Genomic DNA, 22,043 nt, shown 5'->3' on the forward strand with positions numbered 1-22,043 from the left:
CCCCTGGTTTTACAGTCCATGTGCAAGTCAGCTCTTCAATTTTGTGCAGTTTTATACAGTTTTTAGTGTGTTGTTATTCTAATAATTGGTACCTAAATTAGCAGTTTTTTGTTGTGAAGATTTTAAGAACTATAACAAACAGGTTTGACTTACAATAAGAGATAAAATGCAATTTATTTGTCAAATTTGAATATAAGTGAGTGTTTCTAACCAGCTTGATAGGATAGGCTCTCAGATAAGGATACATTGTTGCAGAGAGCTGATCTTTGACCAGCAGATAAGATAAGCTGGAGCACCAGTGTTTGAACACCTGCACACATTCTTTGATATTGGGCAATCTGACTATTGTGAGATTGTAGACAAGGGGTTGGACAAGCCTAGTTTAAAAAAAACTGAACAGTCTAGACTAACAATTTTAAATATTGACCCCAAAATAAGACCACTAGGGGTTAGACAAGCCTAGTACTAAAAAAGCTGAACATCTAAAAAAAATGCCCTCAAAATTTCCCTATGGCAACTGTGACATTGGAGTGAAATTCTCAGGGATTTTGTGCACAGGACTCTGTAAAAAATGGTACCATGTAGGATGCCAAAACATTCTGGAAAAGAAGTTTAAAAAATGGACAAAAGTTGAAATTGGAAAATGGCAATGCACTAACTGTCTCAGCTCATGTGTCCAGTCTAAAACTGAACTAGAACATGCTGCCTGTAACACCTCAGAAATAAAGACTAAAAATATACAAGAGGTCATTCAAATTTCTATCACTTCCCCACAGGATGTCAACAGCACCCGTGGGAATGAACTCTTAAACTCCTCTTTTTCAAATAGTAGAACAAAAATCTTAAATAACTCACTAGCAGAAATAGAAAATAGCCTGGTAGAAAACAATCTCTTAGAAACTACTAATAACGATGAAAAACTAGAAATAGCTGCTAAGATAGGTTCAACTCTCTTAGAAAAAAATAAGCACCTAGAAGAAGAAAATCTTAGACTAGCAGCTACAATATTAAGTATGGAGGAGAAAATAGAGAAATTTGAGAATAGTGAACTAAAACATCTAAGCAGGATTGAAACCCTTACTGAAGAGCTGATACACTGCCAATCCCAACTGCGTAAAGAAAAAGAATTTCAAATTGAAATGCAAAATATTTTTGAAGAACAAGACAAAAAGTCACAACATACTATAGACTTAAACTTGAACAAAATAAAAAATCTGGAATTGACTGTTGATAAACTTCAGAGGAATAAAATGGAAAGTTTAATAAACTAGAAACAATTAAAAATCCTGCCACTCAAACCTCTGAAGAAAGCACACTTCCAGCTACACCAAAACCCCTATCAACTCACACGGAGCTCGTGCTACTAAAAAGTAGGCAAGACAAATTGGAACAGTTGGTCAAAACACTGTCAGAAAACATTCAACATAAATGTTTGCAAGGAGCTTGAAAGTATAATACCTGCTAGTCCTACTACACCATTCACAACTAAATGCAGTAATAAGGCCAACCCTTCTTCTTATACTAGTCTACAAGAAAATGAGCTCACCATTAAGACTAAAAGAAGAAATAAAAAACGAAATGCATTTAGTGTATCTCTCCAAGTGGTAAAGAGTCAAGAAGCAAATCTAAAGCTACAGGCGCTAAACATAAATAGGAAGTTTGATGACACATTAGAATCATCTGATGAAGACAAACCTACTAAACTAGTCACTGCTCCTCTTATTCATCGATATGAAGATGGATCTTTACCGACTCTGAATAATTCCAAAACCACTGAAACCCATTTAGAAAGAGCGAAAATTAAAAATTCCATTGACAAACAAAATGGAAACGCAGACACAGCCCGGCAAATTTAAAAGCAACCTCCAGTTACAGCGAAGTTACTCAGTATAAATGAGACGCTTGAGGACTTTTTAAACAAACACATTGACACTATCAAAGCCAGTAAACTAGATTACTCAAGGCAGCTTAAGAAAAATATCAAAAACACTACATATGCTAACTCTGACAGGACAACCGGTAATGAAAAAAATCCCAAACCAACACAACCCAGATTCTACAGAAATGGTCTGAGTGTCCAAGAAAATCATCGGGAATCTTTTTTAGCTCATACCAAGATGATTAATACAAAATACAAAACCAGGCACTTTTTCAACGCAACTCGGTCAAGGATAAAATAAAACCAAGGAAAGTTAACCAGTTAAAGATTTTTCACCAAAATATGGATCGTCTGTCAAACAAGATTGATCTGGTTGTCAACCACCTTCAAGACATAAATCCTGATGTAGTCATTTTAAGTGAACATGGCCTTAACCAAACAAATCTAGAAAATACAATTATTAAAGGTTACAGACTTGTTGCTGACTTCTCTAGAAAAGAACACTTGAGGGGTGTTGCTATTTATTGTAATGAAAACCTAAATGCTGAAATAGCTAATCTAAACGCATCCCGGCATGGAATAGAACTTGTGTGTGAGTTAGCAGCAATCAAACTCATCCTGAAGAAAGAAGAGTTTTACATCCTAGGAGTCTATAGACCTGACCGCAACTTTCAAGTTGCTTTAGAAGCTATTTCTAACTTCCTGGAAACCATACCGACATGGAATGACCCTGTTGTCATAATGGGAGATATTAATGTGGACTGTCTCAAACCCAGCACCAGGAAAAATGAAAAACGGGATCAAGAACTCCAGGAACTCCTCCTTAGCTACAACCTTTCACGCTTTAACCTACCTCCAACTAGGATAACTCCCAATAGCAGGACTTCAATTGACCTTGTTGCTACTAACTTTGGTCCAAATGAACTTTCAGTAGCAATAGTAAACAATCACATCTCAGACCATACTGGACAGATATGCACTTTCTCTACATCTTCCAATATTGCTACTCCTGCAACAACTGAACAAAGACATATTTGCGACCAATCTCTGGGGATTCTGAGACTCCAGCTTGGAAAGGAGTCCTGGAATGAGGTTTACGACATTGCCAGTGTTGAGGAGGCATATTGTGTGTTCTCTTCTATAATATCCTACCATCTGGATGTAGTGTGTCCTAAAAGGAAAATGTGCAATAAAAATAAAAAATGCAACATCAGGCCTAATGATCAAGAAACCATTCAAAAGAAAGAAATCTTTAAACAGGCCTTTAATGCACATCAACTGACAGGAAATGCGGAGAGCAAAGCTTATGCTGCTCTAAAGAAAAAAGAATATGACCTCCACATTAAAGCCTTACGAAAGCAGCAAAACTCAAACTTCATACAAGAGTCAGACAATAAAAGTAAGGCAGCTTGGAGTCTGATAAATGGTGAAAGAAGGCCTAAACAACATCTCAAAGGACAACACAAACTATGCATCAATGGCACAGACACAACTGATCCTTCTAAAAATGCTGAACAACTCAACACATACTTTGTAAACGCTGCTGATCCATCCTTTTCTAACACAGCTCTGGGAACTTCAAGAACGCCTGAAACCCCTCACGACTTCGATCAAAACTTTGTGCTCTGGCCTACCAACCAAGAAGAAGTACTTAACTCCATTAAGTCCTTAAAAACAAAATCGTCAGCCAGCTTTGATGAAATATCCTCAAAGATAATAAAAGCAAGTAGGAATGAGCTAGCCCATCCTTTAGCCAACATAATCAACAAATCCTTTGCTCAAGGAATTTTCCCAAGCATGTTGAAAAGTGCTAAAGTTTACCCAAAGTTCAAAGGAGGGGAAACGAACAAACAAGAAAATTATAGGCCTATATCAGTTCTACCTACCCTCTCTAAACTTGTTGAAAAAATAGCACTTGCAAGATTGATGCATTACTTGATTACCAACAATCTATTGCCAGAAGAATAGCATGGATTTATAGCAGGACGCTCCACATTAACTGCTATCACAAGCATCACTGAATCCCTCATAAAAACCTTAGAACGAGGAGATACAGCTTCTGCCATCTTTTTGGATTACAGTAAGGCTTTTGACAGCTTAAACCATGATATATTGTTACATAAGATGGAAAATATTGGCATTAGAGCAAATGCATTAAAATGGTTTAAGAGCTATCTATTCAACCGGACCCAAGCCGTGGAAATAACAACTACCACAAACTGCAGAATTCTAAACATCACATCTAACAAGAAGGCCATGTCAAGAGGAGTCCCACAAGGATCTATCCTAGGACCGATACTCTTCATTATATATGTTAGTGATCTGCCTAGCTACCTTCGTGGTTACTGCGGGTCACTTATGTATGCAGATGATACAGTACTCCTCCTCCAGAACCAAACACCTAAAACCCTGGAGATAGAATCTTACATCGCAATCAGCATAGCCCAAGAGTACTGCTATGCTAATGATCTGGTCCTCAATGAGAGTAAGAGTCAGCAGATCTTCCTAGGAAGAAAAAGAAATGAGGTAGCTGAAATACCAGAGCTAAACAGAGTGCAACAGGCTAAATACCTTGGAGTGATCATAGATGATAAACTGTCATGGAACTCTCATGTCGACCAACTTTGCATAAAATTAAGCTCTTCAATATATGTCTTGAGAAGACTTAAGCAGGTGACCCATGCCAACACGGCTAAAACAGCATACTATGCTCTGTTTGAGAGCCATCTGCGATATGGTCTGGCTGTTTGGGGAAGCTCCTCCAAAGGAAATCTTAAAAGAGTTTTGGTACTCCAGAACATCCTTACGGTAGTTGGACTCTTTATCATGGAGGCAGTTACCTATGCAAGTAATCAAAAGCTGGCAAGAGGAGCTGACACCCACAACTTTGCAACAAGAAGAGCCAACAATTATGCTTTGCCTGTCCATCGGCTAAACATCTATGAGAAACAACCATCCTACATAGGTGCAAAATACTGGAACATTCTCCCAGATGAAGTCAAGGCACACACTAACCATCAACTAAGGAAGAGCGTCTACAAGTGGCTGCTGAAACGCTCCTTCTACAGTCTGGAGGAGTTTGAATCTGGCAGCAATGAACTTGATTAGTTTAAATTTACCTAATTTGTTGAATTCTTTAATTATTGTTCTTTTTAATGTATAATTTCACTTAATGACAAACAAAAATGATTAGGTTAAGATTGACTCATTACTGTTCTCAATGAATATGTAATAAAGATTTATGATAATGATAATGATAATGATAAGTCTCCTGTATTCCCTGACATTGACCTCTAGATCATCGTTGGAGAAGAGGGCACACTACGGGGATGTGACACTTTACATACTCATTAGTATGGTTAGCTGACATGTAAGTCTCCTGTATTCCCTGACATTGAACTCTAGATCATCGTTGGAGAAGAGGGCACACTACGGGGATGTGACACTTTACATACTCATTAGTATGATTAGCTGACATGTAAGTCTCCTGTATTCCCTGACATTGACCTCTAGATCATCCTTGGAGAAGAGGGCACACCACGGGGATGTGACACTTTACATACTCATTAGTATGACTAGCTGACATGTAAGTCTCCTGTATTCCCTGACACTGACCTCTAGATCATCCTTGGAGAAGAGGGCACACTACGGGGATGTGACACTTTACATACTCATTAGTATGACTAGCTGACATGTAAGTCTCCTGTATTCCCTGACATTGACCTCTAGATCATCCTTGGAGAAGAGGGCACACCACGGGGATGTGACACTTTACATACTCATTAGTATGACTAGCTGACATGTAAGTCTCCTGTATTCCCTGACACTGACCTCTAGATCATCCTTGGAGAAGAGGGCACACCACGGGGATGTGACACTTTACATACTCATTAGTATGACTAGCTGACATGTAAGTCTCCTGTATTCCCTGACACTGACCTCTAGATCATCCTTGGAGAAGAGGGCACACCACGGGGATGGGGACTTGGGGTGCCAGGCTGTCTCAAACGCACACGTCTGGTAAATCAACTTTGCATCCTCTGTAAATTATTTTGTGCAATAAAAATATTTATTGATTTTTTTACATCCACAGAGTCAAAATGTTTATCAAAACATCAAGAAATGGCACAATCATAATTTTACAATTTTATATTTTTAAATTAATTAATTTTAATGATATGTTAATATGATTGTTTTAGTCTAGGAATCACTTAAAATTAATCACTTGCTAATAACATTTCAGTATTTAATCCAACTAAACCGTTCTATAACGGTGGTTCTTATATAGCATTGCAAATGTAAACCATGACTACATTATATTTGTTAAAATTTCAGATATAATATTTCATAATATTGTTATTGATTATAGTTTGCTTACAAAATAAAGTAATTGACATCTTTACGGGATTGACAAAGGCATTTCATTCTATCAATTATAACACCCTTTTGGAAATACTACAGGAATAGGATTCAAGTTAGCGTTGGCATGGTTTAGTTCATATACTTTCGGGAGGACATAATTTATTTGTAGAAATAACCGACATTTCAAATAACTATCTAGACAAAATAACTTCAACGTCAGAACAGATCAAATTTGGAGTGGTGCAAGGACAAACCTTAGCCCTCTTTTATTATTTTATGAATTAGTTTACTTCCAATAACAATTTACAATATATACAGAGTAAGAAAAGATCCACATCATAATTATTACTATACTAAAGGAACAAATAAAAATAAATAATCTCGTTTCTTACAATAAATTATTGTCTTATCTGCCTGAGTGTAAGGTTGCTTTGAGGAAACGGGTATACATACGCAATAGTGGCGTGTGTGTAGACTTGAGTTGATCAAGATAAAATCAATTATTGCAAAGAAGGATGATATTTCACTATTATATTTATTATTTGTTATTATAATATTGTTATTTGATCGAAACCCTAATAAAGCCACAACCCTAAACTACAGGGTGGAGAAGAGGAAACGCACGTTTTTTGAACTGCAAGTACGCGAAGATGAGAAGTGGTATTGACCTTGAATGAATGTTGGCAGACTGCCCATACATGCAGTTTCAGTCGCTATGGCGTGTTGGAGTATCATGTGTTTGTTGTCGAGCAGTACTTTAAAAACAATGATTCCATAATCACAGTGCAACGTCTTTTCCATCTAAATTTTAGAGCTGGATCTCGAGGTGCAGTACCTGTGATGAAAAAGAAACCACCTGGTCATCCCCGATTAGTTCATACTCTGGAAAATATAGGTTAAGTAAGAACAGCAGTTCTTGCTAGTCCGAAACGATCAGCTAGACGACAGGCTGTAGTGTGCTGGGTATGTCACGTCACGTTCACTTCACCGCACCTTATATCTTAAGTTTCACCCATACAAGATAATGATCACCCAACAGCTTAGTAAAGGGGATTTGTGTAGCATAGAGTTTTGTCATGTAATAGATGAAAATCTTTATGGAAGATGTAGATGCTACAGTCTCCATGAGTGACGAAGCACATTTCCATCTAGACGATTACGTCAATATTCAAAATTGTCGGTAGAACCCATAAGAGTTACACCAAAGACATCTCCACAGTTTTAAAGTAACAATGGGGTGCTGTAATTCAAAGATGAGATTGTTGAACCCTATTTTTTTGAAGAGGAAGGAACTGCAGTTACTGTGACATCAGCGCACTACGTTGAAATGTTAAACAACTTTTTTCGTCCAGAACTTGAAAGGTGTCAGTGAACACGAGAGAAATATGGTTTCAGCAGGATAGTATCACAGCTCACACTGCGAGAGCATCCATGCAAGTGGTTGTACAAATATTCCCATGACCCGTTATTTCAAAATATGGTGATGTTTACTGGCCCCCTTACTCATCCGATTTGTCCATATGCAACTTCTTTTTGTGGGGATATTTAAAATCAAAAGTCTACATGAACAAGCCTTGCACAATCGATGACCTGAAGAATTCCATTCGTTAGGAAATTGAAGCCGTGTCTAATGAAATGTCGGAGAGATCCATGCGTGAATTTGTATCCAACAAGAAAGACATCATCTCCAAGACATTATTTTTCGAACCTAATTAAAGTATGTATTTTACAAAACTGCATTAAAAAATGAATCACTTAATGCTTGTTTTTATTATTTTTATCAAACTGTGTACCAGTCATTCAATTGTGAAAAAAATGTGTTTCCTCTGCTCCAACCTGTTATGCAGTCAAAATTGGAGTAGGTGGAGGGGGGGAGGCAGTGGGCAAATCTGTCCATAGTTGGTCGCTATCAGTGACTCAGCCTCTGATACTGTTAAGTTAAAAATTATGCTATTTGTGCGTTTGTTTTAATAAAATTGAAGGTGCAGAACAAATATTTGTAGTACGCAAATTTGAAGGAATATTTCGATACAAAGTTTGTGAGATGTAGTAACGATTAGTAGTTGAAATAGATTAATTCACTCTAAGAGATTGAATTCCAGTACAATTGGAATAGTGGGTGTTACAAAATTACAAAACTGTGTTGGGAGGTGTATGAAGATTTCATGTTATTTAGTGATTTTCATTCTCATTTGCTGTATGAAACAATGCTCCAGAGCAATAGTAGGGTACCATTCAAGTTTTTGCATAGCAAAAGAAAGCAGTGAGAATTTTAACCAATTTGGGTTATCAAGATGACTGTGAACAGTGTTATATTGATAATGGCAATTCCCAGCATTTTTTGTTCCAAAATTTATGATATGTGAGGGAAACTTCAATAACCTCAACTGCTTTGAAGAAATCCATGATTATGATACTAGACAAGCTCACAAGATTTTTGCATCTTCTTTTAGACTATGAAAAACATTAGTAAGTTGTGTTTATTTACAAATCAAGTGTTTCAATAAATTACCTCCAACGTTTAGAAACTTAGAACTAAAACCATTTGCAGCCAAGTTGTCTAGCTGGCTTATAAGTAATGCTTTCTCTTGATGAATTTTTTCTGCCAATTTTAACCTTGTTGATACCATTACTTAAGCAGTTTTTAATAATTTTATAGTTTAATTCTTTGTTGTTATTTATTCTATTATGTTCTTAATTTATACTGTTATATATTTATTCATATTGTTAGCCTACATGTTCAAACTTTTAATGGTTTATGAAAATAAAATTATTGAGTTGCAGTAGTAATATTAAACCCAACATTCTACATTTTTGAAATGACAAGTGTAGTATCTGTAATGACTAGTTAAATGGTGCATTATCTTATGTAATATTGGTTTTATTGATGTTGTCTATTGTAATGTACATTTATTCTATTTCTATTGTATGTGATATGTGAATATAGAACTGGAGAAAAGAGGTTATTGCAATTTTTGTTAGTAAAAAGTAGGAGATTCTTGATATAAAGTTGATATTTCTTTATTATTTTTATTAAAAAGAAAACATTCTTTAAAAAATACACATAACTGAGATTTAATTCTGTATGCAGATAATTCCAAATATCAGGAAACTCTAAAAAGGACATTGAACCTATATCATTGAATCATTGACTATATTGGTGGATCCTCAAACACATTTAGAGGAACATAATTTAAAAATTAATTTTGATAAATCACAACTATATCAATCGAATCATAAAAAAATGAAACACAGAAGCACCTTACATTGATGGTGGCATCAAAATAAAATACATTTGCCAAACCATGTTTTTGTTAGTGATAGGAGATAATTTACAATGTGATGGACTTTTCAAATTTGTTAAGCACAAAATTAATTTAGGATTATGTGTTATCAGTATTATACTCGTACTGTCTTTAAGGAGTATCCAATCCATCCTGAGAGTAATTTACTTTTCTTATGTACATTCACTTCCTTACTAAGTAATAAATGTTTTGTAACGGTCTTTAAGTTTATAGTAAAAATTCTTGACTGTACTAATCAAGCACTATACAGGGTGTCCCACGAGTAACGCAACAAACTTCTCAGGTGGTTTCCTCTCACCTAAATAATGAAAAAAGTTCATATACACATATGTCTGAAAACGCTTTGTTAGCGAGCTACGGCTAGCGAAACATTTCACCTGATTTTCTAGGAAAGGATGGAAATAAAGCGAAACTGATGTTTTTTTTGTGTAAAGGTAGTTGTTAAATTTATTGGATTTTATGTAAAATGAATAAAATAGATCCCAGAGCTGTAAGACCACTCATTTCTGAGATATCAAACAAAATATGCAAAATTTGGTCTCGATAAACATGCTCTTTTTAGTTTTGAAGTACATTAACTTCATTAAATGGGTAATAAACATAGCCGTAGCTCACTAACAAAGTGTTTCCGGACATATGTTTATATACATTTTTTTCATTATTTTGATGAGAGGAAACCACCTGAGAAGTTTGTTGCGTTACTCGTGGGACACCCTGTATAGTCAATACTTACTAAAATTTATACTTTCTTATCTAATTTAACAAGAATTGTTGTAAATATCTAGCTTACTCTTTGCTTTCAAGACCATGAATGTACACAAATTCATAATAATAGTTCAATTAAAAACATATGGTGTGCTGTCATAGAACAATGTTTACACAGAAAAGTTGATTACATTTAACAGGATCTTTCAATAATATTTCACAGCTTTAGAGACCAGTTGGGCATAGCTGGAGGGATTTTCGAAAAGAAATAGACCTATATGTTAATCAGGGACTATATGAATGTCCATATAAAATTTGAGTACATTCGGTCCTGTAGTTTTTACGTGATTGAGTAATACCCGCATAGAGAGAGTGACACCGGTAGATTTTTAGATAAAACAGATAATAATTAGAAGAGAATTTAAAATTAAAGTACGTAAAACAACGTTAACGTAGAAGTCAATATGATTTGATGATCTCAAGTTAAAATTAATAAATTTAATTCTATATTTTTGAGAATTATACAGATGAAAGCATGTTATATTATACATTTAAGGACACTATCTAATGCACAAATAAATGTTATAATGCCAATAAAGAGATTATAATTGAATTGAATTACATTTCTGGAGGTAACAGATTTAGTAATGAACCAGAAGCAAAGTAAAACTCACCAAACGAGATCCTATCGCTGAGACCAATCCTGGCCGAGATATTGTCTAACATTCTGGACACCAGTGGTGTAGCCTTGAACTTGTCCAGTTCTGTCAAAGCGTCTGCATTCTTGTCCACCTCAGTTCTCCAACGTTTGCACAATTTATAGAACTGAAACACAAGAATCGAAAATCGTAGTATTGTTCCAACACTAAGCACATCTGATTATCTTGGAAAAAATTAAGAATTGAGAGTCAGCAATAAAGTAGTTTGAAGGCAGATGTTAGCAGAATCCTTGATCTTTTGAAAATTGGGTTCCTTCAATAACTAGTTACAGCAAAACTTCTCTATCCTCCCCCACCCTGACACAACAATAAAGGTGACCCCACTCTATTGACTTTAGACTAGTTGGCGTGAAGCCAATATGTGGTCAGACCCATCTCATACATTAAGCACGATGATACAATCTTCGTTTTTACTGGGAAAACACAAGTACCATCAGCACTTACGCACATTCTCAGCCTTACTACGGATGTAGATATACGCATACAGCACTTAAGGGTACAAAGATAGGCATTGTAATTTAATAAAACAAGATGTGTTTATCAACACTGAGGTGTTTGAAAATTGTTGAAAAATACACCAAAACAACATAATGTAAAAGCATATAAAAACTGAGAATATCTAGGATATGGCTAAGTAACTCATTATGTTACCCCAGGTGAGTTCCCTTCTAGACAGGATTTTACCTTCCAGTTGAATATTGGATACAGCAAACACTGATGTGTCATACAAATTTAGCCAACTCAATAGATGTCCAAACACGGCACATAACTAGCCGCAAATTCATGTAAAAATGAGCTGGTCGATAGGTCTTCTTTACTGTGGAGGATGACTGTTAGGGTGGGTGGGGATAAGGAGTATTGTCTCTTTCGGTCTCCCCTGCTCGCTTTGATTTAAACAGAGGTAACCTCTCTTCTTCCAAGGTGACATGGATCGAGATAATACCCACTATCACTCCTCATGGGACATCCACATGAGGCGGCCACGACTCTCGATCTTACCCACTTCAGAGGCAAGTGCAAAGGTCCTTTTAGGACTGAGTGCAATGAGAGGTTTTTTACCTTCTAATCTTCAGTGAACAAAATAATTTACTATGTTAAATTAAATCCTTGTGATCCTGTCCTTGCAAGCACGCCACCTGCCCGGCCATTGGTGGTGGGTTCAGAAGTCACCTTCAAGCCGTTGGTCTCCAGGTCGTGTTACAGAAGGCTCCTTAGCCCTACATTCGCCTGGTAAAATAATACATTCTTTACTTTTTTGTAATAAACTCCTAAATGTAAAATTTACAGTGAACATTCCCAGGATTGTTTCAACTACTCAACATTGATGTACAATGTGGTTTATTGTGCCTTATGGTGAAATATGTTTCAAAGATTTATTATTTCTTAGTTGTCAGAATTCAAGAATGAAGCATTTAGAATGACTTTGAATTAACTACAAAAGTCAATCTTGGTGCTGTATAGACTAATATACTATTAGCTTGCTTTAACTTAGGAATTGGTTACATTCTAAGACTACGAATAGTGCATACCGACCCTTGGAGGTACGTAGGCTTGTGTATTATGGCGTTTCTTAGTTTTTTATATTAATAACAAGCAGAAGCATGTTTTTATATGGTAATCCACTTTATCTGAAATTTGAAAACCCATAATAGACTTGGTATAATTAATTTAGAAAAATTGCGTCCCTGAGATACAATTAAAAATTATAATTCAGAAGTATCCAACAAAAACTTGTTTAAAGTAAACTGTATGATTGGTTGCTAACCAATTCATTTTATGATCTTTCAAAATTTTTCATTTTTCAAAATATTAATTTCTAGAGTTTTTGGTAACTGATATTTATTGTTTTTAATCTCCTCTTGTTGTAAAACAGTACTTTTTACATTGGAGTGTGTTTAAACATATTAATATTAAAAAATATTGTATTAGAACATCATTTTGTCTCTATCTTTTTGCTCAAAAGTAGGGTAATTTTAACTTATAGACGATAGTTAATAAACTAATTTCACATTTTAATTGTATTTATTTATTGTTATCTTGTTACTTCTCTTCAAATTTTATGAAACTTGTTATTATTTATTGTTATTTAATTTTCAGTATGCTGTATGCTAAAAATATACAACCTGTTTAATTTCCTGTTGGGCTATATAATATTTAATTTCTTACGTGAAATATTTACACAACTTTTAAAATGGGCCTATTCAAAATTCCAATATATGTGTGTGTTACCCAAACTAGGCTTAATACTAGTTTTCGGAAAACATTGAACTGTGAATATGACAATTCCTTTGGTAGAATCTTTGACGTTACCACTGCATGTAATTGCCTTGATACAATACAGAGATTTGATTTGATTGATACTGACCCTCAGAGACAAGTAGGTGTATGTGTAATGCCGTTTCTTAGTTTTTAGATATCAATAACAAGCAGAAGCACATTTTTATATGGTAATACGCCCTTATCTGAAATTTGATAACCCAAAATAGACTTGGTGCCATTAACTTTGGGAAACTGCGTCCATGGGGGGTCGAGATCGAGTTAAGCGGATAACCAATACAGGAGAGGTGCACTCACCCTCAGGATTGGATCCTTGGCCAATGGCTCAGGATACCACACGTGAGCCTTCTGCCTGCGCCCGAACAGTCCAACGGTGAAGTACTGTGAGCTCTCCCGCGTGCGCTGCGTTGCAGTGTGTCGAAACTGCACAGGGTGAGCATAGGGTTAAGTCAGGACAACAGTCAAAAAAGAATGTCTAACATTATTTCTCTTATTCTTTTTAGTTTTTTCCATTTTGGAAAGGACTATAAAATAAACTATTTTCAGTGAAATTTCATGATTTTAGCTATCAGAGGAGTAAGAATAAATAACCATTGACAATTTAAGGAACTGAGTGATAACATTGGTATGGTGGAAAGGGTTGATTTATTGAAATGTTGAATTCAGCTCCTTTTCATCTTCCCCTTAGTGCAGCATTCGGGATCCATTGCTGTTACAGGGTTGACTCCTGGAATCTAAAGTCAGCGTAGTGCATTCAGTTGTGCAACTGATGAGACAATGAGAACACCTCTTCATCTAGACTACACTTCATTTTGTTGCCTGGGTGTCTCTAATGTCGAAATAATGCAAAAGATTTGTTTTGAGTTTCTTCGTCACTGACTTGTTTTGGATTTCTCCAGATAGACGCTGACTCCAGATTCCAGACGTAGTAACGTGAGAAGAGAAAACCTAGTGAAAGTGAGGAACCACTTTGGGTAGTTTGATATTTAGAGGATAACAAAAATTGGTCCTTAATGGTAATTAATGGGCTGAGGGAATTATAGAGAAAGTCTTGTAAATGGTTTTAGGTATGAGAGAGTTTAGAAGAGAGTATTCATCAGTAACTTCAAAAATCAAGTGGAGTGAAAAGAGAACGCTTTTGGGTAGTTTGAGGTTTGGAAGATATTAAAAGTGAGTCCTCAATGATAATTGATGGGTTGGGGAACTTTTTAAGACAGTCTTTACGTGTGGAAGGTCCTAGAAGAGGTTATCTTTGGTGTTGTTAGGCACAAAGCATTTGAGAAGAACCTTCATTGGTGACTTTAAGGTTCATAGGGGTTCACTGAAAACTGGTTGTACGAAATTGTCAACAATCCTAATAACACAAGAACTAAAATCAATTTAATTGTGATTCTAGTTATAGCTTTATGCTCTAAACTACCTCACTAAACATCCTGCACTTTTATATTTCAATCACATTTAAAATTGTAATTAATATTTCATGAAATTCATTTGTAAAAGATCGGTTGACTGCTTCTTTACAGCATTAAATTGTTGGTTTCTAAAATTATATAACTAATGGATCAAATAATTTAGACATTAAGTGGTGCAATGTTGATAAAACTTGAAGATTAAAGTCGTTTAATTAATTCCAATGGCACTCAACTGCAGACATGAGTGGGTCAAGTTTAATCTTTCATTTACCAGATAGGTTACAGGGATTACAAGATGGTTAAATAATAGTCATCACAGCTAGTTTAGCTAAAATAATTTTCAATTTTCACAACTCATTTAAATAAACATACTAGTCAACGTTATTTAGTTAAGTAAAACATGTTGAACACAACTACAAAATGTTGAATATCCTAATTGCTAACATTAAACTACATAGAATGCAATATTTAGGCATGAAACTACCTAGTATGATTACCCAGTATGTAATATTTGGGTATCAACTACCAAGTAGTCTATGTAATATTTAGGTATCAACTACCAAGTAGTCTATGTAATATTTAGGTATCAACTACCAAGTAGTCTATGTAATATTTAGGTATCAACTACCAAGTAGTCTATGTAATATTTAGGTATCAACTACCAAGTAGTCTATGTAATATTTAGGTATCAACTACCAAGTAGTCTATGTAATATTTAGGTATCAACTACCAAGTAGTCTATGTAATATTTAGGTATCAACTACCAAGTAGTCTATGTAATATTTAGGTATTTAACAGTAGTCTATGTAATATTTGGGTATCAACTACCAAGTAGTCTATGTAATATTTAGGTATCAACTACCAAGTAGTCTATGTAATATTTAGGTATCAACTACCAAGTAGTCTATGTAATATTTAGGTATCAACTACCAAGTAGTCTATGTAATATTTAGGTATCAACTACCAAGTAGTCTATGTAATATTTAGGTATCAACTACCAAGTAGTCTATGTAATATTTAGGTATCAACTACCAAGTAGTCTATGTAATATTTAGGTATCAACTACCAAGTAGTCTATGTAATATTTAGGTATCAACTACCAAGTAGTCTATGTAATATTTAGGTATCAACTACCAAGTAGTCTATGTAATATTTAGGTATCAACTACCAAGTAGTCTATGTAATATCTGGGTATCAACTACCAAGTAGTCTATGTAATATTTAGGTATCAACTACCAAGTAGTCTATGTAATATTTAGGTATTTAACTACTAAGTGGTCTATGTAATATTTAGGCATTAAAATACCTACTATGTAATATTTAGGTATTAAACAACCTAGTTATGTAACATTTTGGCCTTATAGGAATCAGGTAAGTCAGTGAATTAGATTTCCACTTATTTGACATTGGCTCTGACAGTTGTAAACAGTTATACTGGCAGGATTGTCTTTGATATCTACACACATTATTTAAACACAAGGAATTATTGATGTAAAGTATTAGTAGAAATGTTTTTCACTAGTTCATTGCAAGTACAAAACCACATAAAATTTATATTTTCAAAAATGTGTACACTTTTATATAAAATAACAATATTTAACTATAACTCTTCCAAAACATTCAACAACATTCTTTGAAAAACAAACCCTTTACTCTTGCATAAAATTTTTCAATAACTTGCCATCTGGGTTCAAGGAGGCCAACACTTCAATATCATTTAGGAGGAAGATAAAGTGCTTGTTATCTGAAAAGGAATATTATAGTACTAATTGTTTTCTAATTGATAAGGACCTTTAGTTATTTTAGAAACTAGGCTAGTTCATTTTCAATGTACACTGACGATTGTTATGCATGTAAATGTCTTCAACAATAAAAATAATTTGATTTGATTTGATTTGATAAAAGCATCTTTATAATCAAATATCTAAAACTATTTTCAACATGTTAGACAAATCAGGATGCATACAATAAAATTTACTGCTGTAATTTAAGATGTATATAAAAATTTGTTTTGTAAGAAATTAAAAGAGCTAAAACACAAAATATTTTGACAAAAAATCTTCTTTGATAAAGCATTTTACTATTCAAAATCTGAAAAATAGTATTGAAATGTACAGTATATAAAACTATACTTCTTTGAGCTTTATAGTATTATAAATGTATAAACATAATATCTTTAAAGTGGCCAATTGGAATTTTGAACTCGATTGTTTAGGAAATAAATAAAAATACCTTTTAATTGTGTAGAATATTTTATCTATTGTGTCTTTTAACAATGTATAATAAACTTGAGGACTGCTATTAGAAAATTAGGGGAGAACCAGACATAATTCTTATCACTGACTTTATTTGTAATCTATTACTGAAATAGCTCAGTGACATTGTGATAGCAAAACTATCTTGTGATAACATTGAGTGAACCTTGGTTTTACCTCATTTGTTATCTATTGATAACCTGTGTAATGAACCTCTGGTTTATTGTTTTTCATTTACCTAATTTTGTATTTTTCTAACCTATGATTGGAGTTTATGAAACCACTAAACAATCTGACAATAAGTCAAACATGCATGAACATGATCCTACCACTATGTAATAACAATATAGGTTTGATGAGATCTAAGTCTACAACTAATTTTGACTTTTATTTTTTAAATTTCGTTATTATACATTTATTTTTAATTTTATATTTCTTAATTCTAAATTTAAAGATCTACGGATGACGCTGAGGGTGACAGTAAAATTGCAGCTGAGAACATCATCGGCTGTCTTTTTTCTATCTCTTTTTAAGGAGAGGCCGATTCCCTTAAAAATAGGCCTTATTCTATCCGTACTGGCCTGTGCAAGGATCTTATCAAACAGAATAAGAGGGAGAGTCAATACAGTATGAGGTCAATAGTACTGATAAAAAGAGCATCGGTCACAGACAGGATTCAAACCTGCGCTATCTCTAACTCAGACTCAAAGTCCAACGACATTAGACCACTCGGCCATCAGCACTACCAACAACACGTAATACACTTTATAAGACTCTAATATGTAATGTACTGGTATCATGTGTTAACTTAATCTTGGCTCCAAATTTGGGTGACATGCATAAACATGCTGAACGATATGTTAACGATAAAGACGGGGAAAGATATCCACTCTACTTGTAAATCATTTACTTATCAAAATTATTCAGAACTGACTAAGCTACAAAAACTAATTAAGATTGTACAGAAGAACAATACAAAAAATTTGAAAACCAATAAAACCATGATAATATGCCAAAAAGAGTTAATTGTACCAAATTACAGAAGTATTGTTGTACGAGGGTGGTTTAATAAGTCAGTGACTTTTTGAATTTTCCTGTGCAGTAACTTTAAATGCAACAGTGCTGCAATCAACTTTAATCTATCAGTGGGTAACTTTCTAATTTTGAGCAAGCTGCGTCATGCAGTTGGTGTTTGATATCCGTTCAACGCAGACAATCTTGTGAATTTTCACGAAAACGGAAAAAAAACTAATTCTGTGTGCTGATTATAAGCATTACTTTTAACATAACAAATCCATCATTGAGACTAAGGAAAGACTGGATATATACTACAGGGACTCAGCACCTCCAACTGCAATGGTTAATAAGTGGTTTACAGAGATCCGTTGTGGTTGTACCAGCACTAGTGATACAGACCGTTCAGGTCACCCAAAAGAAGTGATTACGCTGGAAAGCCATGGAATGATATTGGACGGTCGGAGAATGAAAGCGCGTGAGTTGGCTCATGCTGTAGGTATCTCAACTGAATGGGTAGATCACATTCTACACAAATACTTGGACATGAAAAGATTCTCAATGAGATGGGTGCCGCGATTACACACACTCGACCATAAGCGCAACCACTTCAAAAGGTGTTTAGCGATGTTCAGCTGTAATCTGGACGAGTTTTGGTGCTGTTTTGTAACTGTGGACGAAACACGAATTCATCACAATAGACCACAGACCAAGGAACAATCGAAACAGTGGGTTGCTCCAGAGTGAATGTGAACCAAAGAAGGCCAAGGCCAGTCTGTCAGCCAACAAGGTCATGGCCACACTCTTTTGGGATGCACGGGGTGTCATTCACATGGATTACCTTGAGAAGGGTAAAACGATCACCGGCGAGTATTATTCAGAGCTTCTGTACAGATTCGACATTGATTAAAAGCAAAAACGGCCGTATTTGGTGAAGAAGAAAGTGCTGTTCAAGACAACGCACGTGTGTACACTTGTCTAGTCACTATGGTAAAAATCCATGAATTGGGCTACGAAATGCTACCCCCTCCAGCATATTCTCCATATTTAGCTTCCTGCGACTATTTCTTGTTTCCAAACCTAAAGAAATGGCTGGGCGGTGGGATATTTGGGTCGAATGAAGAAGTCAACAAGCGTTCAAATTCATGTTCAGTAGGAGTGTGTTGGGATTGAAACAAACGTCTATTTTGAGAGCTTTGAGAAAACCTATTATTATTTAGAGGGAATAAAAAAAATTTAGAAAAACACTGGACTAAATGTATCGAGCTTCCATTATATTGAAAAATATAATGTTTATTTGACGAAAAAACTTATTTTATTCAAAAAGTCACTGACTTATCAAACCGCCCTTGTATTACTCTACTTTTTAAAAGAAGTGTTACATTTTATTAAGGCAATCACTGTTAACAAAACTGCAAATACTGTGTATTTGAAATTAAAAGTATAACTTTATATGAGCAATCAGTCTAACTTCTATACATTTTGAAACATATACTGAAACCATAAAAATTGATTCCAATATGATATATTGTAAAACAACAAACTTCTAAACAAAGAAGGAATTGTGAATCATGATAAATCCTGTTATGGTTCCACCAAAGTGTGAGGCAGGGGTGTAACTAGGACTTGGCTTTGGAGGGATAAGTCTGATTGAAGAGCATACCACATAGGGGGAGTATGCAATAAATCTGAATACACCTAAATGTTTGTTAATTAGATAGGCCTAATTCAAGGTAAAACATTTAAAAAATGCATTTCAGACAAGTTTGATGGATGTTTTATTTATTTTGAGTGATCTTGAGGGGAACTCTATCCCCCTCATTCCCCCCCCCCCTGTAGTTACGCCACTGGTGTTAGGTTGCATTATATTATGGCAAATACTGTCTGAAACTGATCAAACAATACCGGTTAATTTATTGTGACTATTAAGGTAAGCCACAGCAAAAGACGATCATCATTTATCACAAACAAGGTTCAAATCAGCCTAGTTTTCAAATGGTTACATAAATAACTGGTGTGTGTATGATGAGCCATCTTTTCTGATCATGCTAAACTTGCTGCAGAATTGGGTAACTTGACATGTTACCTACAGAAATTCTAGAAACACAAAGCAGGTGTTGTACATGGAGAATTTTAGAGCTATAAATAAATCCTGTGATAACAGGAAAAGGATTTAATGAAAATATGGCTCAACTGGATTTATCTACTAGTGAAGTTAATGTCAGCTGCTGCTAAATCTTTTGAGGGGAGGTCTTGTTATTTAGTAGGTCCAAGGGAGTCTAGTGGAACTCTGAAGTTGTCTCACTGAGAAGAGTTAGAACTCTTTTTAGGAGTGCTAAGATTTGGGGGTATCTGGGCAGCCCTGTTATCATGAAGTGCTTCCATTACACAACTAGAAGGTTGTATAGGATGCGGATAAAGAGTTTTTTTCCAAATAATTCAAGTGTCCTTAGAAATGAACCCTTAACTATGCCCCCTTGGTTATAGTGATCCAGGCCACCAAGAGGAGTACAGTTCGTCCCAGCAAGAATACTAGTTAATGACTGTTGCAGTTGTGGACACTATAAATTTAGCAGGTTATTTCAGGAAGAAGGTTGGTTCAGGAAGATGATATCTTGCACATTACCTATGATCACATGCCTCAAAAACTTTCATTTTGACAAACTTTCACAGAAACTAGTCCAGAGGGAACTAAACTTCTTCCACCGGCATTGCTTTGTTGGTCACTCTAAAACAAATAGTGGCATGGGTGCTGAAATTACAGGAGACCATGTAGGGTGCTGGTGGTCCCAATGATTCTTTGCCCTAAAGGTTTCAAAGCAGAGCACACTGCCAGAATTAATCCATTCTGTAGGCTAAGAAATAATCCAGATGAAACCTTGGGACACTTTTTTTTACTGCCCTATGTTGGCTAAGGATCATTTGACATCTTTAGCTTTGGATCAGGATTTACTTTCTCAGGAAGAACTGATGTTCAACATAGTGTAAAATTTCTAGGGCTTATTACATACTTTACTGGGCTGTACAATATTCTCTTGAGATTTAAGTATTTAAGAATAGGAACCCTTATATCCAACCTTGTACGTTCTGTTTGAGTAAGACTCTGGAAGAAGGTCAGGAAACCGGTTGAGGAATCTCTCTCCCAAAAGAAGCATTTCTTCTTCACCTTCGTGAGTAAGGAACTTGAGTTCCGATGGATCTACAGTCGGTTTCCACTTCCGCAGTTCCTCCACCTCCTCCCGACAGAGATTTCCTGTACAACAAACTAAACTAGAAAACTTACAGTGACACTTTAAATACTACACTCTTGGAGTGATGCTTCATCATACAGTTTTACTGATAAGGCACAATTACACCATAAGGTTTTACACTTATAATTACACTAGTAGGTTGAAGATATTCACAAAGTAAGGCGGGCAGTAAGCCTTACTTTGTGAATATCTTTACGTAAACTCTGAAACACTTAAGATTTTGCTGCATCAGAACTTCTATAAGACACATACATAACAGACATTTATTTTGAATTTAGCCAATGCTAGTGTTTGGTATACATAGCCTCAAAAGACATCTACTGGTATACATAATCTTTGAAATGCGAAGAGATGCCTTCTTGGACAAGACTTCTATTTAGCACACGGATCACTTTATCAGAATATTTACAAATTTTACAAATTTGCTATTTGTATTTTATAAATGAACTAAAAATCGAAGAGGGGTATTAAATTTAATAACTTAGCTCATACTTTATCATGTATTGAAAATTATAGGTTTATTATTACAAGAAAGTACTCTGAATCATTTACAATGTTGTTGGTAACATATTAAAAAGAATGTTATTATACATTATGTTACTAATTTATATTTTCATCACTTTAAAATTATCAACAATGCAAACAATTCAGAGTATTTTATATAATTAAAAAAATAAAAATTTCCAACACAAAAATAACGAGTCTAAAACACAACATACTCTAAAACGATCTAAAAACAATGCATACACCCAAAAATACCTTAGATTGTATTAACGGGAAGTAGTTGCTTTTTGACTGAAATAGACTTTTTAATCTAACATATATTTTCTTGATCGGGGCAAAAATGCAAATACTACTAGGACC

At 34.9% G+C, this 22,043-nt stretch overlaps 1 protein-coding gene across 1 annotated transcript in view; it reads right to left on the reverse strand.

Moving 5' to 3' along the window:
- The window catches only part of LOC124367398 (multiple inositol polyphosphate phosphatase 1-like), a 44,354-nt gene that overhangs the window by 13,042 nt on the left and 9,269 nt on the right, over window positions 1-22,043 (reverse strand). Inside the window, exons 3-6 of the mRNA XM_046824182.1 lie at window positions 21,006-21,181; window positions 13,545-13,670; window positions 10,926-11,076; window positions 5,819-5,919 (exon numbers count right to left, since the gene is read on the reverse strand). Coding sequence (XP_046680138.1) covers window positions 5,819-5,919; window positions 10,926-11,076; window positions 13,545-13,670; window positions 21,006-21,181 — 554 coding nt within the window. The remainder of the gene's footprint in view (window positions 1-5,818; window positions 5,920-10,925; window positions 11,077-13,544; window positions 13,671-21,005; window positions 21,182-22,043) is intronic.

The sequence above is a fragment of the Homalodisca vitripennis genome, chromosome 8 (genome assembly GCF_021130785.1).
Source record: "Homalodisca vitripennis isolate AUS2020 chromosome 8, UT_GWSS_2.1, whole genome shotgun sequence".
NCBI classification, from domain to species: Eukaryota; Metazoa; Arthropoda; class Insecta; order Hemiptera; family Cicadellidae; genus Homalodisca; species Homalodisca vitripennis.